Source organism: Plasmodium cynomolgi, chromosome 10, assembly GCF_000321355.1.
Source record: "Plasmodium cynomolgi strain B DNA, chromosome 10, whole genome shotgun sequence".
In the NCBI taxonomy this organism is placed as follows: domain Eukaryota; phylum Apicomplexa; class Aconoidasida; order Haemosporida; family Plasmodiidae; genus Plasmodium; species Plasmodium cynomolgi.
This window is the reverse complement of record NC_020403.1, coordinates 765468-779537: the sequence shown is the minus strand read 5'-3', so window position 1 is coordinate 779537 and position 14070 is coordinate 765468. Positions and strand designations below refer to the sequence as shown.

At 48.6% G+C, this 14070-nt stretch overlaps 4 protein-coding genes across 4 annotated transcripts in view; 2 read left to right on the top strand and 2 right to left on the bottom strand.

Moving 5' to 3' along the window:
* Positions 1–166: 166 nt before the first annotated feature.
* On the bottom strand, positions 167–1524 carry PCYB_102710 (ribose 5-phosphate epimerase; the record flags this gene model as incomplete). The annotated part of the gene is made up of 4 exons (XM_004222820.1): positions 1363–1524; positions 921–1088; positions 439–690; positions 167–274 (listed from the first exon to the last, which is right to left on the bottom strand). The coding sequence occupies exons 1-4, from the start codon at positions 1486–1488 to the stop codon at positions 167–169; spliced, it is 654 nt and encodes a 217-aa protein (XP_004222868.1). The 5' UTR covers positions 1489–1524.
* Positions 1525–3890: 2366 nt separating this feature from the next.
* On the top strand, positions 3891–5882 carry PCYB_102700 (hypothetical protein; the record flags this gene model as incomplete). Its single annotated transcript, XM_004222819.1, has 2 exons — positions 3891–5227; positions 5486–5882. Coding segments are annotated over 2 exons (1734 nt in total), but the record flags the coding sequence as incomplete, so codon positions are not given.
* Positions 5883–8667: 2785 nt separating this feature from the next.
* Positions 8668–12219, bottom strand: PCYB_102690 (hypothetical protein; the record flags this gene model as incomplete). The annotated part of the gene is made up of 2 exons (XM_004222818.1): positions 8668–10436; positions 10509–12219. The coding sequence occupies 2 exons, from the start codon at positions 12217–12219 to the stop codon at positions 8668–8670; spliced, it is 3480 nt and encodes a 1159-aa protein (XP_004222866.1).
* Positions 12220–13363: 1144 nt separating this feature from the next.
* The window catches only part of PCYB_102680 (hypothetical protein), a gene marked incomplete at both ends in the record, with an annotated part of 1019 nt that continues 312 nt past the window's right edge, over positions 13364–14070 (top strand). The window contains one exon of the mRNA XM_004222817.1: positions 13364–13453. Coding sequence (XP_004222865.1) covers positions 13364–13453 — 90 coding nt within the window. The remainder of the gene's footprint in view (positions 13454–14070) is intronic.

Genomic DNA, 14070 nt, shown 5'->3' with positions numbered 1-14070 from the left:
TTCGCATGAACGGTTCAGCATATTTTTCTGCGAAGGGGGGGGAAAAAAGGGGAAGCTCCAATGGGCGGAAAAACGCGCAGACGAACGAAGTGGATGGCCAAAATGGAGGGCAAAGTGGAAGGCAAAATGGAAGGGCAAAATGGATAGCCACACTGCGGAGTGCTCCTCAACTGCCTGCTTGCTTGTCCAACTTCACGACCGTCCCGTCCTGTTTGCTTATCAGCGCCACGCTCGTCATGTTTACGAAAATGCCGTGGTCTACAACGCCAGTGGTCTGAGAAGGGTGAAGTGGTGATGTGGAGAAGTGCAGAAGCGGTGAAGCGGTGAAGTGGAGAAGTGATGAAGAGGTGAAGCGGTCAAATGGGGCGTCAATCAAACCGCTACACAAACCGCTACACAAACCGCCGCACAAACCGCCGCGCAAACCGCCGCGCTCACCATCTTTATCTTGTGGCACGTGTCCAGCAAATCCTCAATCGGATTGGCGAAGTAAAAATCGACGATGTAGTTTTTGTTGTCCGTTATGTACACCTCTCCGTTCTTCTCCCGCAACTTATATTTGCAGTTTTCGAGGGAAGAGATTTTGAGCAGATTCTGGATAATCTTCTCATGTCCAAAGGAGAGGATTTCAATCGGCACTGCTCCTGTCGTGCCCAGGCCGTTCATGCAGAGTTTTGATTCGTCGACAATCTGCGCAGGGGGAGGAGGGGAAAAAAAAAAGGGGGGTGCACAATAGGTTAGGAAGTGGAGAGGAACACTATAACGGTCAGCATTACTCGAAATGTACATACAATCTGCTTTGCTCGTCAAGCGTAACGAGGCTACATCACGAGGGTACTTTTAAAGAGAGACCAGTCTCTCCCTACAAGCAGAGCACACTCTACGCGATTTCACTTCCTCCACTCTCCTTCTCTCCTTACAATTATAAAAACGGATGCACTGGAGGCAACTAACTTCTCCCTCACGAGGGCCCCGCCTCGACCTTTGACCAAATTTAGGTTCATGTCAATTTCGTCGGCACCGTCTATGGCTATGTCGATGTGCGAATTCTTTTTCAGCGTCGTCAGGGGGATGCCCAAATTTTTGGCCTGCGTGCGGTCGGATTGGGGTGTGATGTGCGATCAGGTTGGGGTGTGATGTGCGATCAGGTTGGGGTGTGATGTGCGATCAGGTTGGGGTGTGATGCGCGATCAGATTGGGATGTGATGCACGACCAGGTTGGGGTGTCGATGTAGAAAAGTTGAGAGGGGGACACGAGCACTTCGAACTGGTTGGAAGGAGGATACGTAGGCCCTCATGCGTCGAAACCGCTGGCCGCGGGAAGGTGCCGCCCTTGGGCTGCAACTCTCCTTTTGTGCTAACCTTTATCTCCGTGTCGATGCTAGTGGGGATGCACACCACATCTTTGATCTTCCCATTTCGAATTAACTTCTCGATTCGCTCAAGTACATAAAATACAGTGGTACCAGTCCCGAGCCCTATCGTCATGTTGGACTGGACGTAGTCGTCGACCGCTTTGTAGGCCTGCGTGCGGAGTGGAAGTAAGCAGTGGGTGGTGTGGAAGTAAACGGGGGGTGGAGAAGCAACTCATAAAGAACACCCCGGATGGCACGCTCATGCATCCTCCTCCAAAAAAGGAAGAGCAGTTTGGAGAGCAGGAGGTGGTCTCGGGTGTCAGATCTCGGGTGTCAGGTCTCGGCTTCTTCTACCAAGCCACATCTTTAACGACCCTGCAAACACACACACACCAGCTGAGCAGTGAAGACTTACCACGCGCCTTTTCAGGTCGTCCATTGGTCCGCTCACAGGGGGTAACAGTTAAAAAGGGGTGGAAACGGACGATAAAAAGGACGACAAAAAGGACGACAAAAAGGACGACAAAAAGGAAGACAAAAAGGCAGACAAAAAAGACGACAAAATGGGCGACAAAACGGAGGGGAACAACTACCCAGTGTGAGCTTCACAAGTGCGCCCACACAACTCGATGCAGTTTAGATTGGCTCTTTTGTGAAGCCTTCCCCCCCCCTATGATGGGCAGTTAATACCCTCTGTTACAGAAATGAAAACATATATGTATGTATCTTCCCGGAGAGACGTGAAAAATAGATTAACAAAAAAAAGAAAAAAAAAAAACAAACAAACAAACTACTCAGAACAAAGAACAAACTAGGTACTCCGTTTGAGACTCCCCATGATGATTCACATAGGTAGGCATGTAACAATATATGGCAGAATGGGGGGTGAGAAGAAGAAAAGAAAGAAGAAAAAAAAAAGAAGCAATACTAACCAGTGGATTATACATTTACACGTGTTCGGTAAGATCCGGTCGCTTATACAGAGAGGAGCCGAAGGTGAGTCAGCTAAGATATGAAGAACTCCGCGAGGGCCAGCCAGTAGATACTACCCATCTGTGTAGCTGCATAGCTGCATAGCTGCATATTTCCACGTGCGGGCAGCGCTACTGCGCCTGGGCATACACGGGGAAGGGGTAATGCACAGTTGGAGGGAGAGGCGGCGTGACGTAGGAAGCAGTAAGTAGAAAAAAAAGGGAGGCAACCAACCCAACGGGAGAAAAAAAAAAAATAGATGCAATACGACACGATAAGATCATAAACGAAACGAGCCAGCCACGAGGAGAAGAAGAAGCAAATTCGAAGGAAACGGAAAAAAAAAAAAAGCACCCGCAGTCGTGCACCACATGACAACTGATTTTTTTTTTTTTTAATTCGCGGCAGAACGGAAAGAAGATTGCCAAATAGTCGCAACATGAGGTGGGACAACCATTTCGTGTAAGCGTTGGGGGACATCCCAACTGCGACATCTCAAGTAGAGGGAGGAGTCCTTTCTGCCCACCACTCGTGGGACAATTCGAATGCGCCAAGTCACCACGGTCGCCACGGTCACCTCATGTTTGCGCAGAATGTGTCATCTCCAAAAGGGGAAAAAAAAAAAAATCCCAGACGAGGGGAAGAAAACCAAACAAAACAGCCACAACTGAGATGAGGAGAGCAACCTTAAAGGAAAGCGCAAAGTCAGTCTACTCAATTTGGAAAATTTTAAAGAGACACACACAATGGGGATAATGATTGAGACGATGTGGACGCAGGGGGGGGAGGTGCTCTCCTTCACATACAGAAAAATTGGGAAGGGCGCGACCAAACCGAAGCGGGGGAAACCTTTTATGAAGTTGATCGAATGAGAGTTATCCTCCCACCCCTGCAGGGACATACGAAAGAGAGGGGTAAAACTGACTACTACATGTTTAACCACAAAGGGGAGCAACCCGGCATGTAATTTTTTTTTTTTTCCGTTCCATGTCCGAGAAGCCATTTTGCACACACAAAGAGAGAGAGGAGGCAACCCCCTCCCCCCGACCAGCCTCAACCGCGTGAAAGTTTGAAAAAGCGCTTTATAGTCATACCGGGAGATGTATTTTTTTTCCATAGGACACATATATATCGGAGGAAAGCCAAATGGGTACCCCCCCCCTCCTTTTCTACAAACGATAAATGTGCATTTAAAAAAAAAAAAAAAAAAAACGCGACGAACTGGTATGCATACCCGCGTTATTAATTTCGCGTCCCCCGAAATTGTCTCCTCATCCGCGTTCTCATTTGTATGATAAGATAAATGGAGAGGACGTCACACGGAGGAACGCACATGGAGGAACGCGCGCAAAGGAACGCACATGGAGGAACGCGCTCAGAGGAACGCACGCGGGGGAGCATCCTACTGCCGAAGCTAAAGAGATTTTCCCCCAGTGAGGAGACACTACACAATCGCGGGCACCCCCTCTCTCCGTCCCAACAAAATAACTGCACGTGAATTGCAAAGGTGTAGGAAGTAGCAGCTCCCCAATAGTGAAATCCCCACCCACACACACACACACAATGGAGGGAGCCAACCATCCCCCCTGGGAAGCTACCTTCTGGAAAAACTTCTTCAGCAAAAAGAGGTACCCCCAAAATGGGTCGAGCCAAGGCAACTCCTCTGTGCACATTAAACACTCCGGTACTCTACAACTGAAGAATGTCCCCCTTAACAACTACGTCATAGATGGAGACCTCCTACTGGACTCGTTCCATTGTGCCCAGTTAGGAAAAGATGTGATCATCCAGAAGGGGAAGGAGACATACAAGGGGTACTTTAAAGGTAGAAATGTAGATGGATTTGGGAAAATAATTTCTCAACAGTTTGTGTACGAAGGGTATATTCGAAATGGTGAGAAGTATGGTCAAGGTAAAGGCACTCTCTTTTTGGGTCCTTCCGCTGATGATGCTCAATCAAGTGTAGTGATCTACAAGGGGGATTGGAAAGGGAACAAACGTAACGGCTACGGAGTTCTGTTAATAAGGAAGCATGGGAATCACCCCAGTGTGAGGACGTACGAAGGATGGTGGAGACAAAACGAGAGGCACTTCTACGGTGTCCAACGCTATGTCAATGCCGTTTACTGTGGCTTCTGGGCGAGGGACAAAAGGAGCGGCTTGGGGAAAATGTGGTGGTTTGCGAAAGGGAGGGGCGGCAGGGGAAGGGACCGCAAAGGGAGAGATCGCAAAACGAGGGACCGCAAATGCGAAAGCGCTGAACCACGCGAGGGCACCACCTCTGGGAAGTCTCCCCCCCCAAAAGCCAAAGCCAACGCACCCAAGAAGGTCATACAAAACGTATACGTGGGGGAATGGCAAAACGATGAGATGCACGGGTACGGAACGTACTTCTGGTTCGTGAGACATGGAAATGGAAATAGGAAGAGCGGCACATGCCAGAGTGATGTCTACGGTGAGGGTGATGCCTACGATAAGTATGATACCTACGATGAGGGTGATGCCTACGATGAGGGTGATGCCTACGATGAGGGTGATACCTACGATAAGTATGAAGGCTACTGGCAAAGGGGGGAAAGACATGGGTTCGGAGTTTTCCATCACAGATGTGGAGATACATATTGGGGTTCTTGGAAAAACAACAAAAAACATGGACAAGGATATCTTTTAAAAATAAATGGCACACTTTGCAAATGCAACTACCTCAATGGAGTAGTCACAAACCAGGTAGACCTCAACCAGACCTACATAATGAATCACTTATACACCAACCCCATTTGTAAGGTCGTCAATTTGGGAACTCTTCTCCAGGAAGACCCCAACTTAACCAGCAGGGATATTAAGCAGTTTTACAAAATGGTGTATGACCATTTTGACCTCCTAATAAAGGCCTATGCTTCGTACGGGCGAAGGGGGTGGAGACTAAACCGCTTAGGAGGGGGGAGGAGACTAAACCGCTTAGGAGGGGGGAGGAGACTAAACCGCTTAGGAGGGGAGAGGAGACTAAACCGCTTAGGAGGAGGGAAGCGGGGAGGCGGAAGTATCAGCAAGGAGGAGGCTGCTCCCCCCCCAGGGAGCATCAAACTGAGGAACCTCTGGCACATGTTCTACGATGCCAACATTATCCACAGCAGCTTTCCCCTTAGCTCCCTAAACAGGTTGGTAAGAGACGACATGTCGATAGGTGAACACATCGATTTGGTTAGTCTCCTTTGTGATAAGTATAACCTGGTGGATGAGGATACACACCTGAATGAAGAAAAAATGGTGAAAAGCTTCTTCCAGTCCGGCCACTTATTATCCCAGCACTTTCTTTATGCACGTCCAACATGGGTACACACCCAGCAGGAAACCAACCAGGGGAGACATAACCCAATTGATAATAAAGTCAATATTGGTGAAGGTACCAGATCGGCTCTACATAGCAGTCACATAGATGCACAAACATGTGGGATGCATGACACACCAGGTGAGGCTGTCCATCCCGTGAGCACCCCGACATACGAAACACATAACCTCATGACGTATATCCTTTTCAACAAGGATCTCTTTCTGGTGAGATGCTTTGCAAAGTTTTACAAAAATCAGTGGAAAAAGCAGCGGTGTTATCATATGAAGGTAGCAAAATTCATGTTAAAAAAAATTTGCTTCTTTCTTTTTACGAATAAAAGCAGACACGACAATGGCTATCTGTTCTATGTCCTGTTTAGTGTGTTTCACTCTGCCTTCCCCTTGTGGTATGCATCCGCGCGCATGAATGGGACGTGGGCTGTTGGCCGCAGAGGAAGGGAAAAAGGGAATGGAAATAGCGGCAGCTATCGAAGTGGTGACTTGTGTGGGGATACCAGTTGGAGTGCCCACTTGAACAAATACCTCGCCCTGCTAAACCTTGGCAGACATAACATTCACGATGAGAGGAGGAAAATCTCCTTTAACTCTTTCGTGTATACATTGGTACGCGTGTCGATGCACCTGCGCGATCTTCGAGGAGAGCACCATACGCGCGTCATGGTCAGCCTACTTAATGCGCTGAAAGGGTGTGTGAGCAAGATAGACGGCCAGAAAAAAACGCACCCCCAGGGCGGTAACATCAAGGGGGGGTTAAAGAAGCGGAAGGGAAGAACGAAGCGGAGTCGAAGCAACCAAGTGGGGTGGAAGCGGCCTCCCAACAAATGTGAAAAGAAGGGAGAGGTGGAGAAGTGGGCCGCAAATGGGACAAAGGCTAGCGCTGTGAACTGCGAAAATGGCGTGTGTCCCAAAAAATACATGCATCCTGCGCGTCGCCAAGGATTAGGCCCCGGTCGAGCTGGCGAAACGCGCCAGAGGGGAGGAAATTTCCACGAAAAAAAAAAAAGTGAAAAAAGTGAAGAACGTGAAGAAAGCCTCGAACGTCGCGAACGTCGCGAACACTACTTACACCGCCTACACTGCGAAAAGGGGGAAAGCCTTGCCTAGCTGCGCTATCTGCTGCCACCGTGGGGCACCGCCAACCAAGCCGAATGAAAAAAAAAACGGTTCCCCCCCGAGCGGCAAAGAAGGCCTTACCGCGTTAGTGAACATCCTGGACAACTTCGTCTACTACTTCATTTTTTACTTCCTGCTGTTCAACTCAACGGAAAAGCGTTTTTCACTCCTCAGCGCAAAATTAAATGTGTCCCTGCGGCTGGGGGATGTGCTAAAATTTTTACTGAAGTTGAAGCTAACAAGGAAGGATGAGACCACTAGGGGGGAAGCAAAGAGTATCAACTTGGGCTCGCACCACCATTACGATGACTACCGCCCAGTCGGCAGGAGGCGAACAAAAATTAAGGAGAAAAAGTGGAAACCGCTGCACATACTGAATTGCGAAGATAAAGGGGAAGAAAAAGAAGGAACAACACTTCCCAAGCGGCAGACGAATAATAACCACTCTAGTGAGGAGGAACATACAAAGTCAACCGCAAAGAGGAATAGCTACATTGCACACACAGCTAGCCATTTGCAGCGTATGCGCAAAGAAAAAAAAAAAAAAAAAAAAAAAAAAAAATATCACCTGAACCGTTCAGGCAAAAACAACAGCAGGAAGAAGAAAGTCTTAAAAAAATTCTCGCGTATGTTCTGCTTATCCTTCGTCCAAGTGTTAGCAATCTTTTCGAAAACGTTAAACACGCCAAACTTGCATTTAACAAATGAGTCTAACTTGCAGTTGTGTTTCTCCCAACGAAACGAAATGGAAAAAATCGACAAATACCGCTTACAAAATAATGCGGTACGCTACATTGTCCTATTAAACGAGGAGAAAAAAAAAATTCTGAACAAGTTTGCCACATGCGCAAAGCGGAAAAATTACTCAGAGGAACTTCTCCCCAATAGGGAAAATGGAGAGACAAAGGAAGAAGCACCCTGCCCTGTACACACCAAGGGGTATAAGAACAAACTGGTGAACGAACTTAGCGAACAGGTGAAACTACTTGAAGTGGAAAATTATGAGCAATTTGCAGAGGATTCTCCTCCCTGTGTGCAACTTGAAAAGGAAAAAAAAAGAAACAAGAAGGGGGAGAGAAAAGATGAAAAGAAAGACCCAAAGCCGATCCATTCGGGTGTGGAAGAATTCCCCCAGGTGATGTCGCATGAGGGGGCATACACACATGTGCGCATAAAACGAAAGAGCCAAGTTGGAGTGGCACTGCATCGATTGAGGAAGCGGTTCGCTCACTCCCGGAAGAACTACATGAACGTTCTCGATTACTACAACCTGTGCGTAACTCCCTACGAATTGGGTTTGTTTTTTTTAAGATTCGTTCGAGTGGCAAAGCGGAAAAGGGGGATCAACAGTTCGTACAGCGACGTGCTGTTCTTTTTCGTTTTCCACGTTTTGCTCCGCAGGACCTTCCGACTGGCGCGGCGGGCGGGCGCTCACCCGTGAGGTGCTCAAAAAAAATAAAATAAAATATAATAAAAATAAAAATTTAAAAATACAGAATGCAAAGGGCAGAATAAAACTGCTGGTCAATCTCATTTGGGATGAGACGGCCTCGGCTGCGCAGCTTCGCGCTCTCTTTTTTTTTCACTGTTCCTTTGCATGTATAGCTGGGCCATCGAACGGCATGAAAACGCAAACGCGCCAAAGTGGCACAACTGAGGGATAAAAACAATAGTGACACAGGGATGACACGATAACGCGGTGAACGGCTGTTCACTCCGTTGGGGGGGGAGGGAGGAGAAAGGACGCGCAGAACAGAGTTACATAATAAACAACTGGGTATCAAACCGGAGTCTCTCACAAATGCATGCGCGTGGGGCACACACGGCTGTTCACCCCCCTCGGAAGTACACACGGAAAAAAAAAAGGTGAGTCAAGCTACGGGTTAACTCGCGGCTGGTCGTGTATCGCGGGATGGGATCGCTTCCTTTCACTGCTCGACGGACACGATGGAGATGGCGATACTTTGCTATCAAAAAACACCGTTCTGCACAATTTAATTAAATTATTTACGCCAAAAAGGATATCCAAGTTGAGCTTCTTATGTTTCATCTCTTCATATCTACTTGGAGACACCGTGTTGTCAAAGGAGTAGGTAAAATCAATCCACTTTATGTCACACGTCTGTGGGTTTCTTCGGTCATATATAATTAACAAGGAGGTCGAGCAGAAGGAATAAACATGCTGTTCTTCCAGCCACAGTTTCAAGCTTATCAGTTTGGGGAGAACAATCGAAATGATGCTTTTGAAAAAATAGGTCAGTGCGTACACCACGTGCTCTTCCCTTAGGTGGAGTCCGACGTCTCTGCTGATTTGCAGCTTCTTCTGAGCGCGGTCGTAGCAGTGGTCGATGCTGGGGGGGGTCCTCGCCCCGTCGCGCTGCAGATGGTTGTTCTGGGGGAAGTGGGCATGTTGCAGGGAATGGCAAAGACGGCTGTTCTGGTAGTGCTGGTGGTGCTGGTCGTGCTGGTAGTCCTCGCCGCCGCAGCAACCCGCAGCGCCATCGGCCAGCGACCCATACTTCGCCACACAGTCCGCGTAGAACTGCCGCACCCCTTGGTCCGTCAACACGTCCTCCTGCTCCATCCCGCACACCAACGCGCATATACGAAATCCCAACCTCCTCTGAGTCGTCATGCGTGCAGTAATTTCTTGCTTCCATGATTTTAAGAGGCAATAAATTTCATGATTGTCATAGTTGAAAAACGCGGGAGGTAGGTTCATGTCCTTAGCAGATAGATCTATTATATGTTCGTCACTTGTGTTCAGGTGTTCACTCCGTATGTCTTTTTTCATCCTCGACCATTTCTTCACGTACTTTTCCTTTTCGCTCCACTCGACTGAGTCGCTCTCTTTCTTCAGTCTTTCACTAAACTCTGTATCATTATCCTTCAAGGTGTTGTAACCTAGCTTTAGGTCAAGCATGTTCTGGTTTCTGGGATCTATCGAGTGACAGATTTTTTTCAGCTTCAAGGCTAAGTGGACTGTACGTTCTGAGGGGTCTCTACATGGAGTCCCTTCGACTGCCTTCACGAGGTCACTCAACTTCCCTACTCTCCATTTCTCCACTTCTTTACCAGGCATATCTCTTCTCACCGCTACATCGTCACGTTTACCATCAAAGGGTTTCTCTTCTTCATGCGACTTGGTTCTCCTTATCTCCGGTACGTGTTCTGCAGTGGAGCCTGCACTTTGGTTCCCATTTTTTATTTTGTGGGTCTCCGCCAAATAGGAGGTTGCCTCTTCCCCCTCACATCGATACACAGGTACTATGTTGTAACACTTTGGAATAAGTTTCTGTCTGACCAAAAAGGCCAATACGCGGTGTTTGCCCAACTCACTGTTGTTCCTGTTTTTCCTGTAATGGTCGCTTCTCCAAATGGTCGGCTTGCTTCCCCGGTAGAGCTGATCTCTCGTTTGGTTCTCCGACTTGTCATCTTTGTAAATCTCTTCCAATACTTCCACTTCTTTGCCTCCCTCCGATTGTTCTGCAAGTCCCCTCCTTACTCCCCCCTGCTGTGCAAACCTATTCGACGCCGAAAAACTGCAATTCGGGTTGGAGCTTTCCATCATGGTGCAACCCGAAAAGGAATCCACATCATCGTCGCTTCTCTTTTGCAGGCGGTGATAAGACATGATATCGATTCCTATGCATGCAGGAGAGTCTGCACTGTGTGGGATTTTTTTCTGTCCTTCTTCTGCTGGATGTTTATGCTCACCCAGGAGATTCATTAACGTTTCTTCCTCCGTGGTGTGCACAGCGCAGTGGCTACTATGTAATCCTCCATTTGTGCAGTCATCTTCGTCGTCCTCCCCTTCCGGAGTGCATCCCTCCCCTCGACGTGGCGACTTCAACGTTGAGTTTGGTTTGTCCTGTTGGGGATTATCACAGGGGAGCCGTTCCTCTTCGGGGCTTTCTTCTACGCAGTCTTTCCTAAAATGAGCCCCGTAAGTATTTGCACTTTCGAGGGGGATACTAGTGGCGGGGGTACTTGTGCTAGGCGCTGCGCAGTTGGGGGGATGTTCCATCACATCGTCCACTTCACCCCCTTGAGGAGTGCCCTTCTTGCATGGGCTGCTTCGGAGTGGCTTCTTCCGAGTTGCACTCATCGCCTTCTCGTTCATGAGGTAGAAGTAGGCCATGGCGCTCCGCATGCTGGTGTGCAGCTCCCTGAGGCGGCCACATTCGGCGCGTTCTCCACATTCGGCATGATCTCCACATTCGGCATGATCTCCACATTCGGTACGTTCTCCACCCTCGCCACCCTCGCCACCCTCGCCACCCTCGCCACGTTTGTCGATCCCCCGGGGGGCCCTCCTGAACTGCCCACGCAGTTGGTAATACGCCGCAAAGGCATTCATGTAGAACTTCGCCTCCCCGTTTTTAAAAAACGGAACTAACTTATAAATGTATTTGGACTTCTCCCCTGTCAACATGACAGAAGTTCCTGTCAACTTCTGGTTGGCCATGTTGTGCAGCACTTGCTCCGACTCCCTGCCACTGGTCTGTTCATGCCTGCAGTTTTTTCTGTTTCTGTTTCTGTTGCTGTTTCTGTTGCTGTTGCTATTGCTGTTTCTATTGCTGCCTCTATTGCTGCCTCTATTGCTGCTTCTATTGCTGTCGCTGTTTTTTTTTTTTTTTTTTTTTCTCCATCCATAACGTTCCAAACTAGCCTCGATCGTACGAACGACTTGGTTGTTGCCGGGCGAAATATTTTCCAACGTGGTTCCCAAGTTCACCCCTTGGGCAACGTCCTCCCCCTCCTCACCATCCCCACAGCAGTCAACCCCTGCATCCGAGTCTTCAACGTTGGTGTAATCTGTGCCATACCAACTGGTACTACTGTGATCATCTCCTTGGTTAGCTCCCTCTTCCCCTAGGTGATGGAAAATACCCAAGCTTTTAAAATGGGGGCAATTCTCCTCATGACCAAGTAGACCGTTCCGACTACGTTGTTGTTGTGTCTCTCTCTTCCAATTGGTGCCATTCCTTTGGGGATGCTCACATGTGTAGTTACTCCTGTTTTTATTTTCCTCCCCATCTACTTCCTCCTCACAGCACTCTGCTAACTCTCCTTGATTGTATCCACTGCAAAGGTTTGCACATCCTGGGCAGTTGCCCCCTTCCAAGTTGGCAACGACCATTTGCCCATTTCGATGTCTACTCATATTTCCACTCATGAGATTATACTCTCCATTCGAGAGACTGCAACTGAATGTACCTCCCTCCATGTGACACCCTTCACGAGGGGAATACTCTCCAATTTCTTCTTCCTCGTGATGACCAAAATAAGTTGCGTTAATTTCCTTTCTCATAATGCATCCTCCTTCTCCGATGTCACAACTTTTATCTTCTTTGAAGCTACTCTTGGGGGGGCACCCCAAATGGACGTCTCCGTCCAGCGATATCTCCCGGGTTTCCCTTTCCATTTGGATTAACTATCCACTCGATGGGGGACATACACATCGGTGGGTGCACTTTGGCCTGCGGGTTGTCCAGCCCTCCCCTCTCGAGCGGTTCAAATGGGTACAAAAAAAAAAAAGGAAGGAAGGAAGGAAGGAGGAAAGAAAACTCTACAGCGTTCCTCCTTTTATCTACAACGATGTGACCTATGCTCCAGAATTTTTCTTGCAAGTCATCCTGAGGTGACACCTCGGACCTAAGCAAATAAATTTCACACACGGAGGGAGGAGGGGATGGTCTTCACAGTGCAAGGCAGTTTTCTGTGTCGTCTTACGCAAATGCTCACATAAAAAAAAAAGTGGTGGACGGGGAGAGTATCACATGGGTACTTAAAAGGGATGCATCTCCGTATGCCCAACGCGCTTCCAGCCGAGTGTCCGTTCACATGTATGTCCCCATGTGTACGTCCCCACGTAAGCAGGGGCTCTGACCGATTGGCAATTCGGTTGGCCCAACGCGTACGGATCAAGAAGGGAGATCCATTCACTTCTTCTCCTTCTTCTCCTCCTTCTCCTTCTCCTTCCTTTTCGCCGTGGTGCCAAACGTTCAGGCAGATGGTTTGTCCCTTTTAGCCACTTGCCAAATGCTAACTGCGGAAAGGGAACACACAGTGGGCAAAATAAGTGCACTCATAAAAAAGGCGTCAGGAGAGGAGCAGCTGGAGAAGGAGAGGGAGGAACGGCTGCCGCCCAACTGATAACTGCCTTAAAATAAAAACGCAAACATTTCGATAAAAGCGTAATTGGGGAAGAAGTCTCGACGCGCACTGCGGGAAGGATGATCGATCATCTCGGTTAAAACTTCGCGGAGGGTCGTAAACTCATTTGTGGGATGGGAAAAATAAAGTAAAACAAAACGAAGCAACATGAAGCAAAATGAAGTAAAGCAAAACGAAGCAACATGAAGCAAGGTGAAGCTAAGCAAAATAACGCTTCTGCTGCGTTCTACATATGCCGGGGGGGGGAGGCCACCGCGCAGACGCAAAAGCGCGAGGGCAGTATGCCCTTCGGGAACGGCACCTCCTTTATAATGCCCGCAAAAGTCGGTCGCTCACTTTTTCCCCTGGGGATATGAACACGCGGTGCGCTCCCCCCCAGCTGGAGTAACAAAATGGGGTTAATGGAAAACCGCCCGAGGGGGGAAAAAAATATAAAAATAAAAAAACAAACAAGCATCAAAATTAAGAAGCAAAATAACCAAGTGACGCAACGGCGAAGCGCGAGTCGAACTTAGCCACCGCGACTGCGCGCAAGCTGGTCCATAACAAGGGAGGAGGAGAGGTCCCCACGCATTTGCCTCAACATTTTCCCCCAATGGGGATATGCCCTTTCCAGGGAAGGGGACACAGCCAAGTACTTTCGCATGCCGTCTCGCAGAAGGCGAAAGGGAAAAAAAAAAAAACCGTTACATCATAGTGTAGCACTTTACAGTACGGAGGAACCCTTGGAAGGAGCCCCAATTGAGCGAAACAGAGCAGGGCAATTTAGCACCACGTTTGTACTACCCCAATGAATGAAGCTCACTGTGCGTTTTTAAGTGATGTTCCTTTCTCAGCGCATCCGTTTTGCTTGCCTGTTTCGTAGTTTTCCCCACTCTGTCGCCACCCCCCCCTGAGGCAGTGGCAATGGTGTTAGCTTAGCCGAAGGGGGTTCACCACTTGTCCGCTCATTTATTGTCAAATGGGGGAAGCTCTCCGTTAGCACACAAGTGGGTAATCTGTACACTGCGCTGTAGCTGAGCAGTAGTTTAACAGTTGTTTCGCTCCGTGAGTCGGAGTGGAAGAGAGCTGAACCGAAGGAGTTCTTTACCCCCCCCCC